The sequence below is a fragment of the Rhinolophus sinicus genome, chromosome 3, assembly GCF_057876585.1.
Source record: "Rhinolophus sinicus isolate RSI-liver-muscle chromosome 3, RSI-T2T, whole genome shotgun sequence".
NCBI lineage: Eukaryota > Metazoa > Chordata > Mammalia > Chiroptera > Rhinolophidae > Rhinolophus > Rhinolophus sinicus.
The window spans coordinates 156808508-156835451 of NC_142503.1; the positions used below are offsets into that span (position 1 = coordinate 156808508).

General features: G+C 39.6%; 1 protein-coding gene across 1 annotated transcript; it reads left to right on the forward strand.

Moving 5' to 3' along the window:
- Positions 1-932: 932 nt before the first annotated feature.
- Positions 933-26741, forward strand: HACD3 (3-hydroxyacyl-CoA dehydratase 3). The gene is made up of 11 exons (XM_019725582.3): positions 933-1203; positions 6771-6813; positions 8736-8809; positions 10064-10228; positions 11632-11683; positions 13590-13700; positions 18606-18733; positions 20202-20314; positions 21521-21627; positions 22197-22328; positions 25105-26741. Exons 1-11 carry the CDS (start codon positions 1117-1119, stop codon positions 25179-25181), a joined length of 1089 nt encoding a protein of 362 aa, XP_019581141.1. The 5' UTR covers positions 933-1116; the 3' UTR covers positions 25182-26741.
- Positions 26742-26944: the final 203 nt, after the last annotated feature.

Consider the following 26944-nt stretch of genomic DNA (forward strand, 5'->3'; position numbering starts at 1 on the left):
CTGAGCTAAATGTTTCCCGAGAGCTGGCATCAATTCTCTTACATCTCTGTATCCCTGTGCTCAGCACTTTAGGAAATAAATGAGTGCTAACAGAACTGAAGTATAAGTTCCATTTTTGTCCCCGACTTCTGGTTTTCATAGTAATGTTGCTTTCTCACCATGGCAGACTGGGGGATGAAAGTGGATACAGATGAGATAGTTTAAATTAGACACAAACTAGAGTTTTCTCTAGTTTGGGTTTCCTATTTTAAGAGAGACAAGTCTACTGCTCTATCCACTAGGATAGCCACCAATATGTGGATATTTAAGTTAATTAGAAGTATATAAAATTAAAAATTCAGTTTCTCAGTCTCACCAGCCACATTTCAAGTACTCAAAAACTTCATGGCTACCGTATCGGATAGCTCAGAATGGAGCTATTTCCATCATTGCATAAAGTTATATGGGACAGCACTGTAAATCTCTGGCCTTTACACTTAACTCCGACCTCTGAAAACACTGTTCCACCCTCTTCGCACACTGCTTTCCTCATAACCATCATCATCCTTATTGTGTCTGTAATTACTTGCGTCTTTGAATAGACTGAGGGTTCCAGGTCGTCAGGGACCGTCTTACTGCTGTAGCACCAGTGTTTAGTTTTGACGCCCAGGCACACACGTAGTAGGCGCTTAGTAAATGTTGAATTAATGAGTGATAGAACGGGGGGGACTGTCCACATACAATCGCCCCAAGCCGTTTCCCCATGCTGATTAGTTCCTTATCGAGCGTTTCTTATTTTTCAGCTTATTTGTAAACATCGCCCTAAAGAAAAAGAAGCGCGGTGCACCTGCTGACCGACTCCCGAGGCCACCGCATCCAGTCCTGGCGTCACTCGCTCTTCGACCCGCCCCTTCCCGCCCTCGCCGGACTCGCGCTAAATCTTGGAGCCCGCGCCGCCACCCCCGCTGGTCACTGCGCAAGCGCGGCCCGCGAGCGTGGGGCCTCTGGAGGCTGCGGGCTGGTGGCACGCCGGAGCGCGGGGGCTTGCGGCCTGCGTTGGGCGGGCTCCAGCCGCGCACCACCTGCGGTAGCGAGGCGCCGTGAGCTTAGTCTCCCTTCGCCCTGGGCAGTGTGGCCATGGAAAATCAGGTGCTGACGCCGCACGTCTACTGGGCTCAGCGACACCGAGAGCTGTATCTGCGCGTGGAGCTGAGTGATGTGCAGGTAAAGGCCAGGTCCGGGCGGCGGGACACGCACAGGGCCGCGGCTCCTGGCACCCAGCCAAACCCCTGGCCCCTTTGTCCGGGTGCGCACAGCGGAGCCTGCAGTGCGCCAACAGGGTGGGGACTGGCCCTTGTCGAGGAACACCCGCGGACACCCGGCCCGGGACACGACCCCCTGAAGGCTGCAAGCCCTTTTCGGGTGCTGCGTGAGTCTTGCGCGGGCCTCGGAGGCTGCCTCGGGCCTCCTCTTTGTTCGCAGTCTGCGGCCTGATGGTTTCCCGAGCCCGGCCCTGGGGGCCTGGCGGTCAGGGTTCAGGTTTGCTGCGGCCCTCGGACGCGTGGGATGAGCTCGTTGAATGAAGGAGGCAGTGTGACAGTGGCTTGCTGGGCTGTGGCTGGACGTCTAGCGCCGGCCTGAGGTCCAGCCAGTCCCTGCGGACCTTCATGAGACCCGGGTAGGCCTCTGGGGCCACACCCACCTCCCAGCCGGTCAGGGATGGAAACCTTTCCTGTTAATTTCAATTTGAAAGTCCAAAAGACCCCGCAGAAGTGAGTTTTACCCTATGTCCTGAAGGCTGTGAGCTCAGGTTTGCTGAGTTGCTTAGAGAATTTAAAAATTACCTTAAGTTATATTGAGAATTTATGTTTGATCTCATTGACACACGAGCTGAAGCCTCCTAAATAGTGGAGATCTCAGGACCTGAGTTTCTGTCCATCCGGAATTCCAGTGTTTGAGGAACTGGAGTTTCAATTCGGAATATTTTTTCTACAGCCATCCTTACTACCTGCTCTCCTTGACGTCTATCCTATTTTGTAACCTTCACCCCACTTAACTCTGAGTTTGTTTCGATCCGTCAGCCCATCTGGCATATTGTCTTGCAAAGTGTAGGTGCTATTTGAGTGTGGACTTGAATTTGTTGAATTTAGTCGTTACTTCTGGAATATAAACCTGTTTTTCTGTTGAAAGATAAAAAACAATACTGGCCCAAATGCCTTTAAATAGCCTATGACATTGCACAGTGTGTCATTTAACGTGTTAAATCAGGCTGAATTGTACTTTTGCCTCAGAGGATGAATAAATGTTCTGTGTTGTCTCTCCTCTATTCCAGGGTGTTTTAATAAAAAAGGAAGAAAACAGTTTTTGTAGGTGGGGATCAAAGTCTCCATCTAGAGAGAGTTTTTCCAGAAATCCGTCAGGAAAATACAGAATATGTGTTATGACAGCCTCTAAGTATTTTGTTAAGCATTATGTAGACCAATTAAATAAACTCAGTCCTTGCCCTGTCTAGATGTCTGTCATGTAATAAGGATGTAGTATTTTGGGGTAATTTTGAAGCTGCAAACAGAAAAGGTTTTCTTAGGGGGAATAAGGGGTGGTGGTGGAAAGAAGTGCAAATTAGTTGGACAAATGAAGGAATGTACCATACTTACATTTTTCCTAAAAGATCTAAATCTTTTAGTTAAGAAAGACGAAAACGTGTTAATCATATTTGGCATATTTAAAAATATGAAGGTGTTATATGTTTGATATATAGTTAAAGAGATGTAAAGGTGGAGAGAAAAATGGGTTTTTCTTTTGGAGAGAGAAATCTCCAAAAGATTTTTTAACTTTCTGGGAAAAAATAAATTTTTTTCTCCAGTTGAGTTTTTGGTTTTTCTCGGATATCCTATGTGTAATTCTGAGGCATCCCTTTCAGCTACCATTGGTTTAAAAGTTTCATGTTACATACCATTCATACAAGAATTCCTCTGCCACATGTGAGATACTGCAAACTTACAAAGATGAGTCAGATTCAGCTTTCTATGGGCATACTATCTAGAAGAAAGCATATTATCATATGCAAACAAAAAGTTTTGTGCATGAGTATGTTTATTGGTAAATTGGAGTTGAATATTGAACCAGTTCCCTGGTATTAAAGGAATTTGCTGCTTCTGTTTAGTTAGAGATGACTTTCAGAAATAAGATAAAGTATTCTTCACAAACAGAAAGGTCTGAGAGAACTTTCCAGAAAGAGAAAGGCATAGACTTTTAGATTATCTGTCTGACTTGTACTGTGTCAATGTTCTGTAGCCCAAGACTGCCAGGAACATCTGGTTAAACAAGGTTGGTTTATTACTCTTTTCAGCAAGGGAGAGCATACCCCGTGGGGAACCATGAGGTGTCTTAAGACGGTGTTAGAAAGAACTGATTAAAGGATTTGGACTTTGGTGATTTGGTGATTGAAGGACGGTCTAAGGAAGCAGGGATTCACTTTAGATGCTGGGGTAAAATGGGGGTACGTCTATGGTTGGGCATCTGAATAGATCTTTTCTATAGGGAAGGGATAATAGCCCAAGAATGAAACTGGAAGTAGCTGTCACTTATTTTGGCCAAGAGAGAAGCTATCTGGTATCTTGTGGGCCATGTTTTTGTTTATCCTTACACAAAATTATGAAATGGCCTTGGTCTCGTTTTATCAAGGTTTCAGAATAACCTTGTCTGCAGTTGATATTCTGAGATTGTTGATGTCCATTAGAAGCACACGTCCCGGCTGTAGTGCCGAGCCAGCTTCTGAATGTCAGGGGCTGCATTTTTCCTTATATTGCTCAATTGCTCTATGCAGGGCCCGTGAAACTGGTGATTCTGGCTCAGGATGAAGCAATTCATTTACACGTTCAGTGAAAACCATTTGTGGAGTACCTACTCCTGTCTAGATGCAGTACTGGCTTGTTGGACAGCTCGCTATCGCCCCCTGCTTTCTCTAACGTGTCCCCTAGCTTAACGTGTGAGTGAGTTTAGGTGTTGAATTCCAGTTTGGGGAAGCTCTGCTTCCCTCCCTTCCTGAGACACAGAACCTTCGGGTTTTCACATCTCTATTCTGTTTTTGGAGCTGCAGGGCTAGTGGCTGATGAGAAACCACTGTGAGGAGGAATGGTGCACAATAGACTTCAGGAGCAGCACTGTCTGTGTCTGAGGTGAACAGTAACACAAAGGCGAGCTGGAGTCCAGGGGGGCTGGGGCAGAGTTACTTTCAGAATAGAGTTTATTTTCAAGGTAAGCATAATGCACATATCTGTGCCAAAAGCCATAGTCATTAAAGCATTTGCTCATTTGTCAAGGCTTTTGTTTGTTTGTTTCAGTTGTGTGTGGACAAAGAGCATAGGTCAGTTTGGGAGCTGTTTGAAAAATAGTGTTCTTGTCCTTACTTAATAGAAAGTCTGGTGGAAAGAGTGGTAACTGAAGATAAGAGATTGGTCTTTCCTCTTCTACGATCTGCTGGCCACGGATAATTCACTTAACTTTTATGAGCCTAGGTCTCCTCATTCAAATAAATGTGACTAATAACACCTAATTCACAGGATTGTTTTGAGGTTTGAATTGGATAATGGATTTGAAAGGGCTTTGTGAATTCTAGTGAGCAATTCAAGTATAAGGGACTATTATTGTAATATTAAACCTTAGATGAGAAAAACACAAAGAGTGATAGCACAGTCTATTAGCAGACTTATCCATATATGAAATTTATTGTACAACAGTGGTGGCTTTACAAATTAATAGGGGAAAGGATGACCCATTCAGGAAAGTGTATTGAGGCAATTGGTAATCCAAATGGCAAAAAGATAAAATAAGATCTTGCCTATGTTGTACACAGTTCCAGGTGGGTTAATGCCCTAAATGCATAAAGCAAAACTACTGAGAGAAACTATAGGAGACTATCTTTATTGTACTGGTACAGAGAAGAATGTGTTAAGACACACAAGTCATAAACCCTAATGAAAAAGATTTGACAAATTTAAGACAAGCTTGAAGTGGATATTGTGGCACATATCACTGACAAATGACTAGCATCTTGAATATGTAAAACACTAACTACAGATCAATAAGAAAAAAGGCATATTACCCAATAGAAAAAAGGGTAGACAATATAAGCAGTTAGTAAAAGGAGACAAGAATGGCCAATAAACCTGAAAAGATGCTTGACCTTACTTAAAACCAGGGACATGTAAATGAAAATGATAAGATACTATTTCTAACATTAGCTCATGAGAAATGAAATGTCTGACATTACCTATTGTTGGCAAGGCTGTTCAGCGATCAGGCTAAGTTGAGCTAAGTGAAATTTAAAGGATAAAATGAGTTATGAAGGGAGCTAGGGGCAGAACATTCCAACTAGTACACAGACTCAAAGGCAGGCAAGGGCATGGGGTGGGGATTTCAGGAACAAAAAGTTTGTTTGGAGTATAGCAAATAAGGAATAAGTTAGAAAGAGATGAGGTTGGTATTCTTTGAGATTGTTTACGTTCAATAGGAGAACAAAATGGCCTTGCCGTGAGCTTTAGACCAGCTTATGATAATTTTGAGATGTAACTGGGAATGTCAGATCAGTTTCAGACATTAGGGGCAGCCTATTTTCTTTCTCAAAACAGGTTTTTAAAAAAGTCATAGATCTGTCTCACTCTTCTGTACGCATAAATATGAAAATATCAGTAAAATAAATTGGTGAAGGTATTCCTAAGCCATCTTCATATTTCAGAAACCACTCTTCCGAATAATTTTCCTGTTCGGAGATGCCACTGTCCCTGTTTTTCCACATAGTGTCTGTCATCCTCTGTGCCATTAAGACTATTAGTAAGGTAGCGTTTCTGAAAGTGCTCTGCTATTATCTTGGCATTTATTTTTTCAAGCCACCAGTACCTCGGTAAGTTTTGATGCTGGCACTTTCTTGATCTTACCAGAAGATGTCAGCAAAATGATTCCAGGCAAGCACTGGGACGCAAATGGCCTGTAAGTGGTTTTGTTGACTAAAATATTGAATTGCAGTTTTCCAGTCATGCCATCTGGAATAACACCCAAGCTTGCACAAGCTCAGGCAAGTGACTGCCATGTCTTGGTTGCCGCTTTGCTAAAACAATTGTAAGGGGCTGCGATCAATTGTAATAGATGTCCTGGTTTTCTAGGCTTGATTTGGACGGGGGTTAAGAGTGTGGAGCTTGAGGTTACATATTTCGTTTTCATCCAGCCACACTTAATCCTCAGCCTTTCCCTCTTCCTATTGGAGTTAATTTATTCTTCATGTTTCAATACAGGCCTTACCTTTGGTGACGCTTTCCCCCACCATTCTATTCCCGTTGTGCTCGCTGTCTTAATGCCTGTAACATTTACTGCTCTTTCCTACTCTCTTGGTCCTGAGCATATGTTATTTGATACGAGTTGATGACTTCTCACAGGAAACGACTCCTCTGTTCTACTAGATTCTCTGCCTCCACAGCTCAGGGACTGAGTCTTAGAGATGTGTGTCTTCCCCTGGAACACCTCCCAGAGCACCTTGTACCATTTGCTGTTGTCAGAATGAACTAGCCCGGTATGATAGTTCTGCACAGGAGCCTACAATCTCAGATGGTACCGACAGATGTAGAGAGACCCTACACAGATGTGAATAAACGACTTAAATACATTCTCTGGAGGAGGCACACAGGAAGAGGTTGAGTCCCCAAGGGGGAAGGATGGAGGGAAGTAAGCCCTTGGTTTTTATTCCATTTTTCTCCTTATTAAAATGCGCTTCTTGCATCCTTGGTCTCTTTTCACAGAATCCTGCCATCAGCATCACTGAAAATGTGCTTCATTTCAAAGGTCAGTATCTGGGCAAGTGCTCCCAGCCCTCTACACAGTCTAAGAGGTGTACTGGTGGTTTCTTCTTATTTTTATCTATTTGTTTTATTCACTTTCTATTTATGCTCACCTGTCTGATACTTTTGGGGTAAACTAGATTATTTTGAAATATATGATTAGAAAAGTCAAAGAATTTGTTTAAAATCCTGCTTTGCTCTTAGAGAGACAGCAAAAAAGAATCCTGGGCTAGAAATAAGATCTGTCGTTTAGTTCTAATTCTGCTACTACCTCGAACAACTTACTGCCTTCTCTGCACTTGATCTTAGCCAAAAGGCCGAGAAGTGATTTTACTGCTTTCTCTGGACCTATAAAATGAGGGTATTAGATTGTAAGCTGTGTTTCTCAAGTTTGAGGACCCACAGAGACGTGAGAATGTGTTCTTAGCATCTTCTGTGGCCGTGGACCTGGATTGTGGAACATGTTAAGAGTTAAATATGGACCCTTTATGTGATATTTGGCTTCATTGCAGCTGTGAACACAGGCAAATACAGCCACTGAACTTGTGTGGTCAAACTCGCTCGTAAGGTAGCCATCTGGGTGCTTTTTTTTTTTTTTTTTTTTTTTAAAGATTTTAATGAAACCAAAAAATAGAAATTTTCTTAATGAGACTTTGTGGCTCCCTGATATTACACTTACAGACCAGTTTAAGAAACACTTGTTCCAGATGATACCTAAAGCTTTTCCAGCTCTGGCAGTCTTTGATTCTGTGAATCTGCCTCCATGTCCTTTCTCTTTAGTTCATCAGCAGATTTGGCTGCTGTGCCTGAGAGGGTAGGTCTGGATTTATTGTCACCCAATGGGGTGCGATTCTCTCTACTCTCCTTAGTTCCTTGGAATGTCATTAGTAAGTCACTAGCGTTATGGGACATTGAAGAGTATCTGTTTTACATGAGATTCCATCTGCCTTAATGTACTTGCATGAAAGCACAGTCTGGCTTTTGTATCTACTTTTCAAGATGAGAGTAGTGGTGGCACAGCTCAGATTTTTCTGGGAGTTATACATTTGAAAGGAAGTTAAAGTGATAAAAGTATATCTTGCCACTTAGAGCTTATAGACTGTCCTGTCTTAAGGAATTTATGGCCTTAGAGAACAATAGCCACTTGTAGCAAGTATTAGGCAAGCGATGCCGCATATGGCCAGATGAAGAGAGAGAATCCTAGGAGGGAAGCAAGTGATAGACAAGTCAGAGAGTTAGAGGGGAAGGGCTGTCCATCCGTGACCGGCACCTAGGCTCGGCGCCTGCTGGATTTGGGGAAAGGAGCCGTGTCAAGGCATAGGGATGGCATAATGGTCAACCCAGGGACTTTCCTCCCAGCGCCATTTGTCCTCTCTTAGGAATGAGAGGACATGAGAAATGTCCTCTTAGGAATGAGAAAGATGTTTTTCTCTTTTTTGTTCCATTTAGGATGTGCTAAAGGAGAAGTCAGCTCCATTTTCTATCCCTGGTTGGGTGTTAGAGTCAGAGCTTTTTCTGAGACAATTCAGCATTTCCGTGTACCCTGCAACTTTCCTTAACCTGATTTTTCTCTGCACTGGATTCAGTGCCAAACTAAATGTGAAAGTTAAATTTATATTTATGTGATACCTTTCTTTGGCTTTGCTTTCTGTATTGTTTTTCTTACCTGTTTGTACTGGGCATTGTCAGGGCCACACTGGACGATTAAGTGAATACTCGGGAATTGATCATCGTAAGGACACATGGAGAGAAACTTTGGTCCAGAATTTAGCATATCTAGCTGTTGAATAACTCTTCTCACCATTCCCCACTCATTCTGGCAGGGCCCATTAATATCTGTATACTTCTGAAAGCACTGTACCAAGGTTTTGGATGGCCTTGCTCTGCTCAAGTTCACAGTAACCCACATTTCTTTTTTTTTTATAGCTCAGGGACATGGTGCCAAAGGAGACAATGTCTATGAATTTCACCTGGAGTTCTTAGACCTGGTGAAGCCAGAGGTATGGTTTTTCCTTTCCTACTTCTCTTTCCATTTTAGGAAATATATACTAGTAGTTTAGTGAACTGGGGAGCAAGGGTTGGAAAGAAGATAAAAACCAAAGGAGAATATAGTTCTTTGGTTGAACAGGTTATAGCTGCAGAGAAACGGGAAAGTTGGAGAACCTGAGGTGAATCTGGACGCTGCCGTTTTTCAGTGGCATGAAAAAGTCTGGTTACTTCTTTGAGTTCCAGTCTCCTCATGTGTTACCTGAAGGATTGGATAAGTGATCTCTAGGGTCTTTTCCAGCTCTGGTACTCTGTTTTTTAGTGTTGACAGAGGAGTGTGGTACCCACAGAGTAGTTATACAGGGTAGGTGAAGCCCATGCCAGCCTATTACTTTAATGTAACTTGGCCAGAGAGGCAGCAGAAATCAGAAAAGGCTGAGGCAGCTGATCTTGAAGAAAGATGGTAAATGTGTAATTGAAGTCTTCCTTCTCGCAGAGCTGGAGGAAACTTCTCTAATAGGAAGGGAGAGAATCCAACAGATGGTGTATTTCAGTTTCTGGAATTACAGTCTTATCTCTGGGGCCTTGAGCATATTGATTTCTCTCTGCAGGAGGTTTCAGTTGTTTTGGTTGTTTCAGTAGTCAGCAGTGGTTTAAGGGATGAAGAACCTGTCACGGGTATTGCTTGGACAGCAAAGGGAGAGACCTGTAGAAGAATAAAGAACTGGAACAGCCTCTAAGAATTTGAATTTCTTTGGGAAGGCTCCCTAGGCTGACCCTTGTGAAAAAGTTCTGTCTGATTCAGTACAGTTCTGGCCTTGGTTAGACATTTCTAAACCACGGGCTCACTATGCCAGGGACCACTGACCATGTGAATTCAGTTGTCTTCACGGGAGGGAATGTGGGAGGTGAGGATGCACTGGAGAGAGCGATTGGATTGTAGGGCCTTGCCTGCTGTCAGTCCGGCCGGAGGTTTGTCCGGCTTCGCCTCGGATAACCAGGACCTCACTGCCTTTCTCAGCCTGATTTCCTCCTGTCATTCATTGGGGAATCAGAGAAAGACAGTGCTGTTCTTACCAGTTCTTCCCTCTACCAGCCCTTGGTCTAGATGTTCTCTTTGCACCAAGACTTGTAGGGACAGAGAAGGTAGGGGGATAAGCCTACGTGCAACTTCTCAATAGACTCACACTGGCGTGGGGCCGTTTTAGGGGGACGAGTGGGGGGTGGGAAGGAGAGGGCGTTCTCAGCATTCTCATTTTCTCCCCTAGCCGGCTTACAAACTGACCCAGAGGCAGGTAAACATTACAGTGCAGAAGAAGGTGAGTCAATGGTGGGAGAGACTCACCAAGCAGGAGAAGCGCCCACTGTTTTTGGCCCCTGACTTTGATCGATGGCTGGATGAATCTGATGCGGAAATGGAGCTCAGAGCCAAGGTCAGTAAGAACCGTAGAATCTAGACCGAAATCATGAGGACCCCAAGTTGTTTGGGCCACGTCAGATGCCGATCAGGCTCTGGAAGAGTAAGGACAAGGTTACAAATTCAGTTAAAGACCTGGACACATGGTTTTATACAAGTATTGGTCAGCTATTTTGTAGACTATTCCTCATGGGGATTTGTTCCATGTTTTTCTCACGATTAGACTAGGGTGATTGGTTTGCGGGGAGGAAGACCACAGAGGTGTCATTCTTATCATGTCATATCATGGGTATATACTATCAACATGACTCATCCCTGTCGAAATTGATCTGGATCACGTGGCTGAGGTAATGCTTGTCAGGTTTCTTCACTGAAATGTTGCTCCCCCCCTTTCCTTACTCTTTGAAAGGAAGTCACTATATGTAGCCCACGCTTAAGGAGTGGGGAGTTATGCTTCCCATCCTTAGGGTGGAATATCTACATACTTTATTTGGAATTATTCTGCAAGGGAGATATTTCTGTTCTCCCATTTATTCAGTCATTTATATCAGTACAGACTCATGAATATTTATTTTATAGTTTGTGTTATAACTGTTTATTTTGTTGCTCAAATTGTTTTAGCTTTGGCAATTGGACCTCTTTCAGTTGGCTCTTGTGTCCCTTTGATGAAGCTCAAAGGCTCCATCATTGTGGGGCTTTTTTTTTTAGCACTTCCTTACTTTCTGGTACTATAAGCTGCTCCAGGCTTACCTGTATGTTCCCTGTGCCAGCCTTAGAGTTCTTCAAGGATCTCTGTTCTTTTTATTGGAGAATGGTGGGGTAACCAAGATCTGGGCTTAGGTATGCTCATGGTTACTGGGGTATCATCGCTTCTAGGCCCACTCAGCTGACAGAACAAGGAACTCTATGTGTGCATACTGGCCTATGCATACACAAATATCTATAAATATTTCTATATGTAACCATCTATATAGTAACTTACTATGAGTTCATATTGATGCTGGAGATACAATTTTAGCTTCTGGAGAAATTATACTAAAAATCTAGAAGTTGTAAAGAATAAAATAGAGTCTATTTTCTGCCTCACATTTCTGTTTTGTTTCTGTGACCATGACAAATCTAGATGTCTTACCAGCTCTAAGACTACCCACTTTGTAGTTTGGAAGCCAGCTGACTGGCTTGCTTCTGCGAGATGAGCATTGGATGGGCATTCTGTGCTGCCAGTGCTAGTCAGTAGGGAGGAGCCAGGTGTTTAGGCACCATGACAGCTTCCTGAGTGAAGCATAGGCACAGTTGGAGGGGGTGGCTTTGAGGGAGTCATACCACTTACCCAGCATGTGGCCTTGTGCAAGCATCTGTGCAAGCATCTGCAAATTCCACCTAACTTGTGTTCTTGCAAAACTTGTGTCCAAATTCTAGGAAGAAGAGCGCCTCAATAAACTCAGACTTGAAAGCCAAGGCTCCCCGGAAAGTAAGTTGCCCCTGCTGCTGTGGTAGTTACCGGTTAACTTGTGATAGACATGGGGTGTGATGTGGCAGGAGAGCGACTGTGGTGTAGCTGACTTGAGAAATCCTTCATGTCCAGTGTGTAAGTGGTGCACACCCACTTCGGAAGTCTTAATGTTCCCCTTCTGTTTGGAGCCTAACGTCATCTGACTACAACAGGCTGGCACAGCAGAATGGAAGGACCTTCATCTCCCGGGCTGGCCTAACGTTAGGTGGCAGCAAGGCCAGTGTGGACATATGGAAATATCATGTAGGTCCAAGGCTACACTCCTTCCAGCCTTGTGTTTTTCTCCAGACTGAGATCTGAAGGGCTATGCCACAAATAAGTGTGGTTGTCAACTTTAAAAAAATCCATGTCTATTTCTGTGTAACCACTTATAAGCAAGAAGCTCTGTCAGTATATTATCTTATGGGTGACAGATTAAATTCGGCAGCGATTAAATCCTTGCTGCATGGAAAGCGTTGTACTAGGCCTTTGAGGTGTGGAGCTGATGAATTCATCATAGCGCCTGTGCTCTAAGAGCTTGCGTTCTAGAGGGAGGACCATGAAAGTCTATATAAAACTAATGCTGGAAACCAGAATAAAATAAGGGATCCTCATTTGTTCATACTTTATCATGTTTTAGGGGTGCTTACTTGGCATGCCATAAGCGAGAAAGGGGAAAGTTTTAGCTTAGTGGCTTTCAAACTGTCCCGCTACCAGGGTTTCCTCGAGATGCTTTGGACGGATAGGCCAAGCAAGCAGGTCCACTTCAATCAGAGCAGCTCTGCTTTTGTTTTATATATTGGGGTTGTGAATACAGTTTGTCTTGAAAAGGAGGTTTCATTGCTCTTCAAAAAAAGATTTGAGTAATTACTAATTTAGAGAAATGTTCCTTTAGAAAAGCAAAGGAGGAGACAATTGGTGGAGGTAAATAATAATAACACAAAAAGGCTATTTGGAGATTTAAAGTAATTCTTTGGTGTTTCAGAGGGATAAACTTCAAAAATATGTAAAAATTCTTACATATAGATTTTTAGGATGTTAGATAAAGGTTTGTTTTATCTAAATTCATAAAATTTCCTGATGAGAGAATTTCTTTATGATGAGGAAATGTAATAATTTTTTGTAGCTTTGAAGAAAAATTTTAATTAAATATGCTAAGTCGGACTATTTTTGGCCCCTTAGAATAAGGTTGCTTTTGCTTAACCACATTACCACGTTTAGTGTGATTATCTGAGCATCAACCAAGTGTGGATGTGGAATATCTGTAGCTTAGAAATAAATTTGTAACAGCAGAATCTGACCTCTATAGCTCTTGAGAATTACCCTTTACCCCACTCCTTTGACTCAACCATGACTGCCTAAGCTCCTCACTCCTTCCTTAACTCTGTAATTGGCTTGTCTTTACAAACCTTAGGCAGCAGACAAAATTAATGTTTTTTTATTCTCCTGCCTCTGTTACTGTTTCTGTTTCTTGGAGCTAGTTTGACCTACATGACCTTAAACAAATTCCAGAAAAGAAGAAACTGTAGATTATGTTAAGATGACAAGAGCAGACGCTGAATTTAGCTTCCCCCGCTACTTGAATGCCTCCTAAGATCTATTTTCTTCTTGGATTTGTTGTGTCTATATACTTACCTTTCAAGGCTGTGAGGGGCAAGACTGCTGAAAACATACCTTAAAGCACAATGTTCCTCATAATTGTTCCTTATGTGTTTCTCTGCGGGAGGAGGAGCCCAGGCTGGTGCAGACTTGGGCCAGGTGTTTGTGTGGGAGCTTAGGGCATCCAAATAGGAAAGAGGGAGGAGTCATGCAGGTATGCCCGCTACAGCCCTCTCCTGCTGTGATCACTACTTGTAACAGTTGACTACCTTGCTTTGCTTTTCAGCTCTTATAAGCTTGAAGAAAGGATACCTGTTCATGTATAACCTTGTACAGTTCTTGGGATTCTCCTGGATGTTTGTCAACATGACTGTGCGGTTCTTTATCTTGGGAAAAGGCAAGTACCAAATGTCAACACGAGTTTTCTTTTTTCAGTAGATTGGCCTATTGCTCAGCAAAGGTAACACTCTCTGCCTTGGTGTTAATAATAAGCCCTCATATTTGTGTAGCACTTTATGCCTTTCATTATTCTTTCACATCTGTATTTCCCATGACCTGTGAAACAGGAGGGCTGCATATTCTACTTAACAGGTGAGGAAACAGGCTTAGAGACAGCCAGAGAAATGGTCCGTGTCCACACAGCTAGCCAGGGGCAGCATCTTGGGCCAGCATCCCTTTCTCTAGTCACTATATGATAGTTAATTTATAACCAGAGAAATTGATATGATACTTCCAGTGCCAAAGTTATGCAAGTCCAAAAGGGATCTCATCATTTTAGAGCTTAAATAGATTCTCAAATGGACTATTCTAAAACTGAATGAAAGGACTATCATAAAGATATTAGTTCTTGATAAATTAATTTGTCTGTTTAACAGAATTCTAGCCAAAATAAATGACAATGGAAAATTTTTGAGAAAGTATTCTGAAATTTTATTGTGAACAATAAAGAGGTAATAAAATTTGGGGGAAGAAAGGTAATGGAAGAGGACTTTCTCTACCTGACATGGAAGAATCATAATTAAAATAGTATAGCCTTTGTATAAGAATAATCAATGGAGTAGACTAGGTGGTCCAGGAATTGCTCTCACTTTATATATATATCTATATATATGTGTGTGTGTATATATATATATATATATACATATACACATATACATGAATTATATGTATATACTAAAAAGAATTATGAATCAATGGAAAGGGAAATATCCAATGCTTTTTTTTTTTAATGTATCTTTTTTTTCAAGTCACTTATTTTTTATTTTATTATTTTTTTCTTTAATGTTTTTTGTTTTTGGGGAACGGTGTGTTTCTCCAGGACCATCAGCTCCAAGTCGTTGTCCTTTAATCTAGTTGTGGAGGGCACAGCTCAGCTCCAAGCCCAGTCACCGTTTTCAATCTTTAGTTGCAGGGGGCACAGCCCACCATCCCATGCGGGAATTGAACCGGCTTGTTCAGAGCTTGCGCTTTAACCAACTGAGCCATACGGCCGCCCCCAATACTTTTTTATTGGGTGGGAAATCTAATAATGTTTCCAAGGAAAAATGGTTAGGTTTGGGTACACAAGGGAGCAAGTAATCTATTTGACTCTTCTCACACTGTATAAAAAAATAAATTCCCCCAAAGGATTTAAGAATTATATATCAAAAAGTTAAATCATAATAGAAGATACAAGTAAATGTTTATAAAAGTATCCTGTGGAAAGTTAGGACTTTCTAAGCTGAAAAGTGTAGAAAGACATAATGAAGGAAAAGGTCAATATATGTGACTACATAAAATATCTAAATTCCTATATATACATATAAAAACACCTCAGTCAAAATAGCATTAAAAAGTATACTGAGGTTAGCAGCGTGGGAATGGAGGTTTGGTGGAAACTTGCAACAAATTCCAGCAAGGGTTGATTTCTTTACATATAAAGAACTTGTAAAAATTGATTTAAAAATATGAAAACTCCACTCAATAAACAAATATACAGTAATTTCATAAGATGAAATAAAACTAATACGCAGAAAAATGTTTAACTCGGTAATGATGAAGGAAATAAAGTAAGACATTTTTTATTTATCAATTTTGCAGAGTTAGAAAAGATACCTAAGTCAAGAGGACATATGCTAAAATAGACACACCAATGGCTATTAGGAGGGTACATAATTATAACAACCCTTGGAATATCATTTAGCAAAGTGAATCAAGAACCTTAACTGTTTATATCCTTGAACCTGGTAATTTCACTTCTGGAACAAAGAATTGAAACTACAAGTAAAGCTTTTTTAAAAAGATAAACATTATGGCATTATTTATATTAGCAACAAATTAGAAGCTACCTAAATGTTCATCATTGAGAGATTCGTTTAGGACATTCCCTCAGTGGAATGTTGTGAAACAAATACAAAGTATTTAAAGTGTTTATAATAACATGGAGAAATATTGATGATAGGCCTAAGAAGTAACATAAGTTTGTTCTTCCAATTTGATCACATTGATATAAAAAGGGGGAAAAAAAACTGAACCAATATACGCAAAAAGAACCAATATACGCAAAAAGATGAGTAGGAAATGCACCCTTTTCAGATGGTTTGAATGTGGATAACTAAAAATTTTTTATTTATGAAGAAAAATACAAGTCTAATGGAAAATACAAAAAATTTAAAAAGAGAAAAGAAAATCCTGTAGACTGTTGTACTCTTCATTCTTAAATTTTCTGATCTGAGGTTTGTAGAAGGTGAATTATGGTCAGGTCTAGAATCATTTGAAAGAAGTGCACATTGTTTTTCCAGCTTTAACACCTTGGAATTCTGCAAATCACAGTTTAACTTAGTTGGATTGATTCTGAGTGTTGCTGTGCAAACCTGCTGGCTGTTAGGTGATTTAGTCCATTAGCCGCTAAAGTATCTGGGTCATGTGTTTAAAGTAAGCTGGCCGGATTTGTAATTTCTATTTTGGCTCTGATCCCCTTCCTTACCACCTAGTGGAATGGAGCTGCTGGTTTATTTAATTCTTCCTTTATCAGACTTCAGAGATGTAATAAGGACTTGGGGTCTGGCAGCCAGGGTCATAGTTTGCCCTTTGCAATTTTCTCTTTTTGAATAAAGGATGTTGGTGAGTGGCAAATCCCACACATGTACTTGTTTTTTCATGTAAACATGTATTTGCTAAACTTCATATGCTAAGGAAACAGCAAACTCTTGGTCTTATATAGAAACTCTTGTTTAAGCTTGTCTAGATATTTATTAAGTAATACTTTATTAAATAAAATTTCAATTTTTTTCTAATTATAAAAATGTGTTAATTACAGAAAAATCAGAAAATAAAGACTTAAAACGAAAAACTCTACCATAATCCCAATTATGAGAGCAACAGATTTTTGGCACCTTGGTGTGTATGTTTTCAAAACCACGTAACTTCCTTAGGAACAATTCCTGAAGTGGAATTGTGAGATTAAAGAACAGATTGTTTTTAAGGATTTTGGTGCATACTGCCAATAAAGTATACTATTTTATACTACCGTTAGTTTAAATCCATAGTCCATTAACATGAGTGCTTTTTCCTACTTTCAAAAAAATTTTTTTTCAAATCCTAAACCTAAATGTGCTGATTTATGAAAGTTTGGAAGATGGGGGAAACTGGGGTGAAGGTGGATGTGTGGGGGGAAGGAAGCAGACGTGAATAAGCTGTTGTCCATCACTATTAATATTTCCATACATTTCCTTTTAGTCTTTTTTTCTCTCCTGCAGTTAAAAATTATACTGTGTATACAATTTTGCATCTTGTTTTAAAAACAATATTATAAGCATTTTAATGTTACTAATTTTATAACGATCATTTTAGAAGTCAGATTTCTTTTCCTGAATTGAAACAAGGATGAACTTCCCATAAAATTAGAAGCAAAGCCAACAAAATGTAATTTTTGTCTACCATGTACTAAATCTTAAGTCACAACTTTTATTTCGAAGTATGAGAGGTCCTCATTTTTCAAAGATAGTTTGCCCAGGAAACATGCCACTTAAAGTGAATCCCCTTAAGAAGGCTACCAGAATTTCATTGTAAATGGTGACAGAAAGATTTGATTGGTATTTTGTCTTGGAAAGGGACATTTAAAATTAGGAAAATTTTTATCTTATATGTAGCAAAATTTAAATTGTGGTTTTGCATTAATTCTTCAGAGAAAAGAATTAGTCAAATTTTGAACTACTTATTGGTGGAATTTTTCTGGTAAAATTATGCAATAGAGGTATATACCATCCTTTATTTCATACTTGAGTTTGTAGCAGGATTGTAAAATGGATCATTTCTGCAAAAACACTTTGCAAGGACCTCTTTTAGTTATCCGATATTTAAACCATATTCTTCGGAGGCTCCTACGGTGTCATCTTTGTTGGTAACTGTCCTAACTGCCAGACCTCGGAGACACTACTTGTATTAATAGAGAGCTTGAGAATCTAAACTTTCTGCAATGTGTGGGACAAACAGTTGTCCTGGCCAAAATGTCAGTTGTACCCTGGTTGAGAAACACTGCAAAGAGGAATGTAGGAATTCAGGAGAAAAGCGAGGATCAGTATGAAAAGTAAAGGATTTTATATTATGGACCATTCAGAATTGATACCACATTTGCTGACCTCATATAAGCAGTATGTTATTTTAAATTATTATATGAAGTAGCTATAATATAATTTACTCAAACTTCCCACACTCAGACATTTAGATAGTTTCTGCTTTAATGAACTTAGAATAAATGTTTCAGAGAGCAACCTTATTTCTGAAACTTTCATTTTAGATTTTTTTTAGTTAGGATAGATTCTCAGAATAAGAATAATTAGGATTAAATATATAAACACAATTAAGGTTTTTGAAAATTTATTCAATATTTCTGCATCTGTGCATTTATGATTGTACAGTTTTTGAGATTTTAAAAGGCTAGATTGCATTCAATATATGAAATAGTTTTAGCTTTAAATTAAATGAGACAATGGACTGAAAACAATTATCACTGTGCCTGAATATAGAGTTTTCAGCATGTAATAACTGAATGAAGTCTAGGTATGTTTTTTTTCCTTGCCTTTTAAAATGAGAAGGTCATACAGGATTGTTGTGTTAACTTTCTGATAACCAGTAGAGTTGACTATTTGTGACCTCACAGGCCTGTTCCCCTCCATCATAGTTGGTTACTAAACTTGAATCTGACTGGATGTTTATTATACCTTTCTTAAAATTCCTTTCATGTAAGGAGTTATCTAGTTGGCAAAATAATTCTGTTGGAATTTGCCCATTGATTTACCCTCAATATATATTTGTCCCATAGAGTCCTTCTACGACACATTCCACACCATGGCTGACATGATGTATTTCTGCCAGATGCTGTCAGTTGTGGAAACTATCAATGCAGCAATTGGAGTCACTAAGTCACCAGTGATGCCTTCTCTTATCCAGGTATTGAATAGCTGAGCTCAAAGGTGGGGAGTGAAAGATTTCAGTGTTATTAGTAGGTATGACACAAATTGCTGAGAAGTCTCACTTAGTAAACATACCTATTTGCACAGGAATAGCATTGTTTTATCTGAACAAGGATGAAAATTTTAAGCCTCGGGAACATCTTTCAAAGTAGACTTTTGCTGTCTGGTGTATTTTGTTACAACATCTTGATGAAATCACAAAGTTATAAAAAGAGCTGTAAAACTAGGGAAACTTGATTCTCAGGCAGGAGCAGAAAATCCTACCCTTAATCTTCTTAGAGATGTGCTTGCTTTCCTCCCACCTTGGGTAGATGAAGGCAGTGTAATACCTAGGAACTCTGTACTTTGGACTTTCTTCCATATATGAAGGTGGCTCTTCTAACTAGTGTGGGGATTCCCTCCTCCCCCAACCAATACATCTATGTTGTTTCCTAATATTTGGAAGATTGTTATCAAAGCTTTTCATCCTCCTTTCTCTGTTTTCTAGCTATGTGATTACATACCAGTAAATACCTCCCACCCAGACTCAGGGGGAACCCAGGCGATTGTTGCTTAGTCTCTTCTGGAGTACTGTTTTTATAGTTCGACCTTTTTGTGTTATACCAACTCTGGCATTCTAATCTATCAGTTGTGTGATAAAGGGTGTTAATATAATAGACTTGTTATTTCTAGGTTTTCTGCCCTTGTAAAAAGACTTGTTTAGTTTAAAAAATAAGGGGACTAGTGACTGAGTGACCCACTAATATGGAATAGTACTTTTTGTGTATCAAAAACTAGTACTAATAAACATTAGGGTAGCATTTCTAGGGCAAGATGGAAGGGGCAGGTGTAGTCTCATACATTGCACAGCTCCAGGGAGTGCCATTCAAGTAGAATGCAGTGTGAGCGATGCCTCTGGGAGCTGGGCAATGCCACGTGCATCAACATGAATGAATCTTGGGAACATAACAGAATAAGAAGCAAGTCACAGAATAATACATATAGCATGATTTCAGAATGTTTGAAAACAGGCAAAGTGAAACAATATACTGTTTAGGAATACATATATAAGCAGTAAACCTATAAAGGAAAGCAAAGGAACGGTTAACACAAGATAGCAGTTACCTACAAGGGGCAGGGGTGCCACACTGGTAATGTTCTATTAACTTGGGTTATGCAGACACAAACGTTCAATTTGGCAGTAAGTATCCTTTAAACTGTGTTTGAATGGGTGTGTGTATTTTTAAAAATTATACCATTTATGATATATTTACACACTTACACACACACACACACGGGCATGTAACTTGTTCCAAAACTGGAGCAGAGGATTAAACCAGTTGAGTTCAATTTTTTTCTATTCACCTTGAATTTAGTGGGGTTAGGTTTCAGATAACACATTTATATGTTTTTAAAAAAATATATATTTTAAAACTTTTTCTCTCTCTTTTGAATCCTTTTAATAGCTTCTTGGAAGAAATTTCATTTTGTTTATCATCTTTGGCACCATGGAAGAAATGCAAAGCAAAGCTGTGGTTTTCTTTGTGTTTTATACCTGGAGCACAGTTGAAATTTTCAGGTGGGTAGAAATGCCAGGATGGTGTTTCCCTGGATTCTCTCTCTTCTTGAGGGAGTCGCTGTATTATCCAGAGTCTCGCTTGATTTGGGATTAAGGGTCCATCTGTGGAGAGTTCTAGGTGCATTTTTGTGCTATGCACAAAGGTGAGGCAGTGTTTTCTTAAAACAATCATCGGGTCATAATACCGTCCTGGGCACTGGGGGGCACAGGGAGAGATCTAGAGAAATGAAAGACTCAGCTTACCCTTCAGGATCTTGCTGTTTGTTGGAAAAAGATTAATTCACACAGAAAAAATCATGAAAGGGCTGACGAACCAATGGGGTTGAAGGAGCAATCCAGGTTGGATGGCACTAGTGAAGACCAGCCTTCTAGAAAGAATGGTAGAAATGAATCTTTTACTACAAGATTATGGGTGTTTGAATCGACCTCTTATTTGATTCTTCCATTCTCAGCTGTCAATAAATTAAATATCTTTAAAAAAAATCATCCAATTAAAGTAGATATATTCTTCTCTACCAGACTATACATAGTCCATATTTCTTCCCTTTTCTTTCAAGTGGAGTAAGGATTTTACAAATTGACTCCTCAGCTCCAGGTTTGGTGGTATTTTGGCAAAGTTAACAGTTGAGAGGGAGAAGAGGCAGTAACAGCCCGAGCTTGTGTCTTGACCGTGGTCTGTATCCCATGGTACCAGTATACCCTCTAATCTACTTAATACAAAGGTAAAAGAGATTTATAGATACTAACTTTTACTGTGCAGAAGAAACAAATTTCTTTTTTAATGGTGTCGCTTTAAATACAGTATGTCGGACTCTAGATTGTAGGTCTTTTGTGTACTTCATTTTGATAGGACTCATTTATCCAGAGATCAAGTGTCAAAGTGCCTGTCATCCCTGTCTACTTGGAACATTGATCAGAACTAGGAATAAAGCCAAAAAGCTTCTGAGCATCCATTCCACATACTGAACTGTTCCAAAGAGGGTTCCTTTGAGACCTCAACTTAGTCTGTCTTTAAAGAGTTCACATCCTTTGAAGATTAGGGAAGGAGCATGATGGGAGCTTGTGAGTAGATAGCCCAGGATTATAATTCTGTTCTGAAGAAGCCACGTGGGGCTAATTGTGAAGTGATTCTTTTTGAACGATGTGTTAGGGTTGCATTCAGAACCTGAAGGGGCTTTTAACATCCGAATTCCTTATTTTCAACAGGTACCCCTTCTACATGCTTTACTGCCTTGACATGGATTGGAAGGTGCTCACATGGCTTCGTTACACTGTGTGGATTCCTCTGTATCCTCTGGGATGTTTGGCAGAAGGTACTGTCAGGAACTCTAGGTTATATAGGTTAGTTCCAGGGGCTAGCTAAGCCAATAGGCCAGAGCGTTCTTCCTCCGTCTGCTAGCCTGAGTCTGTATGTGAGTATTGGACTTCGCAAGATTTTCTTTCTAGTGGCTTCCATCATAGTCCTGGTATACAGACTCTTCCAGGGAAGCTCCTTTTGTTAAGGTTTGGAAGCTGGATGGTCATGTATCACATGCTTCCTATTTATATGGTAATTTTATTTTCCAAAGCAGATGGATAACTTCATTTTATTCTGACAAATACCTAGTGAGTGAGTCAGGGATTTTTGCTCCATTTATAGAATAGGAAACTGAAACTCAATGCTGTTAAGTGACTGTTCCTCATTCATCTTTCTGTTGTCAGCTTGGAGGCTCATCTTTTAGGAAAACTAGGGGTAAAAAAGAAGAGCCTTGAGCCATCTGTACAAAGGGAGGAGGGAGCATTTTCAACAAACCCAGAACTGAACCTTTGAGGGGTTAGAAGACTACAACTAGATATGACTGTATTTCATTTGCTTCTAACGAATTCTTGTCTTTGCTTTTAGCTGTCTCAGTGATCCAATCCATTCCAGTATTCAATGAAACAGGAAGATTCAGTTTCACTTTGCCATATCCAGTGAAAATCAAAGTTAGATTTTCCTTTTTTCTTCAGATTTATCTTATATTATTATTTTTAGGTAAGTGTTGGCTTTGTAATAGACTTTTTCCTATCCTTTCTTTAGAGGGTAGAGTTAAATGATTCAAAGTTTTAAAAAATCTTTAGGATTCTTATTTCCAAAAGAGTAGTATAGAGAAAGATTACTTTGCAAAACAGACCCACTAGGAGAATGTACTATGTATGGAAATATTTCTTCCCAAATCCCCAGTGGTTATCTTCTTGAAGTGCTCTTGGTTATTGGGAACTTACCATAAGATATTTCATGTTTAAAACAATGTGAGAAGCTCTTTTAAAATAGAGTAAGAAGCTCACTTAACTTTTACTTATTTCAGAAGCACATTCTTTATGCAGTTTACAGAGGTGGTAATACAACTCGCAGCAAGGAAGGCAGAAGGCAATAATGGCCTCTGAACAGCCAAGAGATGGCATAAAGCCTTCTGGCTAACAATAGGAAAGCCACCCTTCACCCCCCACTCCTCATGTAAAACCTGCTTGCTTATTTATTAATTTACTTTTATATGAAATCATAAATTCTTGCCTTGACTCATAAAGACTAAAAGAAGGGAAAAAGAAGTAAACCTAAATTATGAGATTTCCAAGCCTTCATAACTGTAAGGACTATTTACTTTAGGTAAAGTTCTAACACATTTTAATATAATTTATATATTTATCCCTGCTTTAGTTCACAAAAGTCTTTTTGAGATGGCCATAAATAAGTATGGCTGTCTGGTCTCCTAGCAACAGAGGATGCAACAGCAGATAGTATATTAGTTATCTATTGCTGTGTAACAAATTACCCCCAAAGTTAGCATCTTAAGACAACAACCATTTATTATCTCACATGGTTCTGAGGGTCAGGAATATGGGAAAAGTGATGCTATGTCACTTCTGAGATTAGGTTATAAAAGGCAGTGTGGATGTGATAGAGGTGGCCCTTGGTCAGGGTCCCTCATGAGATTTCAGTCGTCAGTTCAGCTGGGGTGGCAGTTTCTGCAGACTTGTCTGGGGCTGGAGGATCTGCTGCAGGCTCACTGTTGTAGTGGGAACACGGGGCGTCAGTTTCTCGCCACTACTGCTCCATAGGGCTGCTCGTGACCTGGCTTCTCCCAGAGCTGGTGATCTGAGAGAGCCAGAAGCCACACTGCCTTTAAAAATTTTGTCTATTAATATTTTAATTGTAACATATTTGACACATAACATTACATGAATTTAAGATGTTGATTTGATACACCTATATGTTGGAATTTGATGGCCACTGTAGCAATAACCAGCACCTCTCTATCACGTCCACACAGCCGTTTATAACCTGATCACAGAAGTGACATTTCAGCACTTTTCCCACATTCTCTCGGTCCCACAGACCAACCTAGTACAATGTGGGAGGGGACTACACAAGGTATGAAGTACCAGGATGTAGGTAGGGATCCTTGGGGACCATCTTGGACCATCTTCCTGTCTGGGGAGGAATATCACAAAAAGTAAACCAAGAAGCCACAAAGCCCAGTGGTCTTGGTCATTTCCCAATATTGGGGGAGAAGAGACCTACACCTCAGTTCTCAGCACACAGCTGAAGCACAGTTAATTAATGTACATTATGGGTATAGGTCATTTGCCTAAGATTAAATTTTCCTCCATTTCTATTTCAGAAAGGGTATATAATCCATTTCAGAAAAATTTTTAACAAAAATGTTAAAATGTTTGGCTGTTGAAAGGAATATGCTTCTATTTAGAAAATGTACTCATTAAAAGAGCTCTTTACGTTTTTTACTGGGTAAATCTAGTATTACTGTAACTAGGCTCCATGAGGTGAGCATTCTGAAAGTGTTAAAGAAAAAGAGGAATAAGTATTGCAAAGACCTTAAAATATTTTACTAAAAAAGTTAGAAGGGTATATAGTATTTTAATGTGCACTGACCCTAGCGGTTTTTGTGTTGTTTATGTTGTTGCACACTCTAATTTACAAGGTTTTATACTCATGTTTAGTTTGCCTACAATGAATATGTAGTTGTTCTTATTCTTCAGACTGAAATAAACTAAATTTGTATAATTTAGGAGCAGTATAACCAGTTACATTTGTATATAGGTCCAAGTGCTTTTCTAAATATACATTCTCTTATAATTAGTCTGTTAAGTAAGTGTTTTTAACTGTTATACAGTGAGGAAACTGAGCTGAGGCTAAGCCACAGAACTAATGAGTGGACAGAATTGAAATTTGTTTTTCCTGACTCTGAAATCCTGTTTTCTAGTTCACTAGTTTGTGCTTCCTAGAAAAATGTTATGCCTTTTAAACTGTTGTTTAATATGTTATTGCATAGCTTTCAATTAAAAATTGGATTGTTTCTGTACTTCAGATTTGTGTATTTTATGTTAAATTTTACCTTAAAGAAAAAAAATACTGAACTATAATTAAGGATTAGGGGTGAAGTGTACTGGTGTAACTTACATTGAAAATCATAAAAAATGAGGTGGAAATGGGTATGTAGTAAATAAAATAACATTTAAATCTAGGTGGTGTTCACTGTAAAATGATTTAATCTTTTTTTTTATGTTTGAAATTTTTCATAATAAAATATGGCAGAAAATTAAATAATGAACCCACTGGGAACAACTTGAGTTGTTTCTAGTGCATGTTAATAATTTGTTAGTAACTTGTTAATGAGTTGTACATCCTGCAATAAGGATAGTGCTGGGGCATATGAAAAACGGACAGCTAGAGACTGTCCCTGCCCCAAGAGCTTCTGGTTATACACAAAGACAAAGATTCTCATTTCTAATTGGCCTCTTTTCTTTTTCAGGATTATACATAAATTTCCGTCACCTTTATAAGCAGCGCAGGCGGCGCTATGGACAAAAAAAGAAAAAGATCAACTGAAAAGGGAGATTTAGATGACTTCTTGCCAGTTTGAGCCTAATCTATAATTCTTACAGTTTTATCTTCTTGTAACTGATGTAAAAGTTTTTTTTAAAGTTAAATGATTAAATTCTCGGTGAGGCTGTCTTCTCTTTTCCTCACTAACATCCCTGGATTTATCATCTTAGTGTAGTACTTGCATGACATAGATTTCTGATACCTGATGATAGGTTTGTTCTTTTGTATTCTGTTTGTGACAGCAGACTCGGCGCCTCCCCCACCAACTCCGTGTCCAGTCAGTCTATTTCACACAGGCCAGAGAGATTTCTTCAGTGCCCTGACCCTACTACATACTGGTCATTCTTACAGAGATTTGTTCTTTTGTATTGTGAAAAGAAGCAAGACGATGTTGCTCTATTCTGTACCTAAGGGGTTACTTGTTAAGTGGGGTAGCATTGCGTTTTCTGAAAATCAAGTTCAACTTAAAAAAGTTGAACTTAAAACATTTGAGTCTGAGTGGGGCTGGAGAATACATATTACCTCTGAATCTTTTGGCCTATAACAGTATCTATTACTACGTGCTTACCTGTGTGGGCACAGAATGATTTAGAAACCAGTCAGAATCTTGGAACGCCACGATCACTTACTTCATTCCTAGCAAAATCAGAACTATTTTCAACTCTAAAGAAAGATGAAACATTAGTTAGAATATAAGGTTATGAGAGTTCCAAACCCAAATGGCTACAGGGGTCAGAAGGGTCCACTTGGCCATAAGACAGCTGGAGATACAACCTGTAGTAGCTAACTGGCAACATTAGAGTAGGCCAGACTAAACACACCTACAACACTGTCTTAGGCTGTGCACAAACAAAAGTTCAGTTTTCCTTCCCTTTCACTGTCTGAATCCACTTACTTGTGTACCTGTCAGAGTAAGTGGTGGGATTGTCTGTTTTTGAATAGACCTCGAAAGTACCTACTTTTATTTTACCTGTCTGCAGTAGGACAGTGAACAGAGAACTTTGGCTAGAGAACCACCAGCCGGTCCTGAAACAGATTCCTGGCAGGAAACCCACCAACAGAGGAACTGAAAAAAAATCTAGACTTTATGAAGTTTGGCCATTGTCAAAAACATGTTTCCTTTACTACATTCCAAGTAAACCAAGTAAAATGTATTAGAAGTAATGCTTGTGTAAAAGATCTTAAGGCACAATAGCGCTTTCTGTTCTGCCATTCCCATTGTTCCTGGAGAAAAGGGGATTAAATAAGTTACGCTGTTTCTCTGAGCCGAAGATGGAAACTTGGTTTGACCTAAAAACATCTGATTAGGATAGGCTGGCTGATTTTTCACAAGTTCATTGCACTGAAGGGTATTTTGCATGTCTGTAACTTCTGTCAACACTTGTTTGTATTAACTTCTGGTGTTCTTTCAACCGACTTTCTGTGTGTAATTGGGCAGATCAGCTTTGCAGTAGATTATGCTGCATCTGTGGCAGGATCTTGTGTTCTTAGAAGCCCTTTTGTTGCTGTCTGAGAAAGCAAAAGGTTGTGTATTTCTATTAAACATTTGCAGTCAAAATCCTAGTAACTGGTGTTTTAAAGTCATTTACTCTAACGGTTTGCACATTGTGAGGGATAAAGCCCTTTGTTCAGACAAAACATTATATAGCAGTTCAGCATGTTAAACCAAACATGGCTGCTCAGGTTGAAGCCTGGGGGAGTAATACCTTAGGTGGGCCACAGAGCAGTCTGAAAAGCATTGATGATGTAAATAAAACCTAGACTAG

Bases quoted from the DNA above. Each gene is read 5' to 3' on its own strand.
- HACD3 (XM_019725582.3), top strand. From the start codon at position 1,117: ATGGAAAATCAGGTGCTGACGCCGCACGTCTACTGGGCTCAGCGACAC. The intron at 6,814-8,735 runs GTCAGTATCTGG...TTTTTTTTATAG, and splicing joins AAATGTGCTTCATTTCAAAG to CTCAGGGACATGGTGCCAAA. The intron at 13,701-18,605 runs GCAAGTACCAAA...TTTGTCCCATAG, and splicing joins GTTCTTTATCTTGGGAAAAG to AGTCCTTCTACGACACATTC.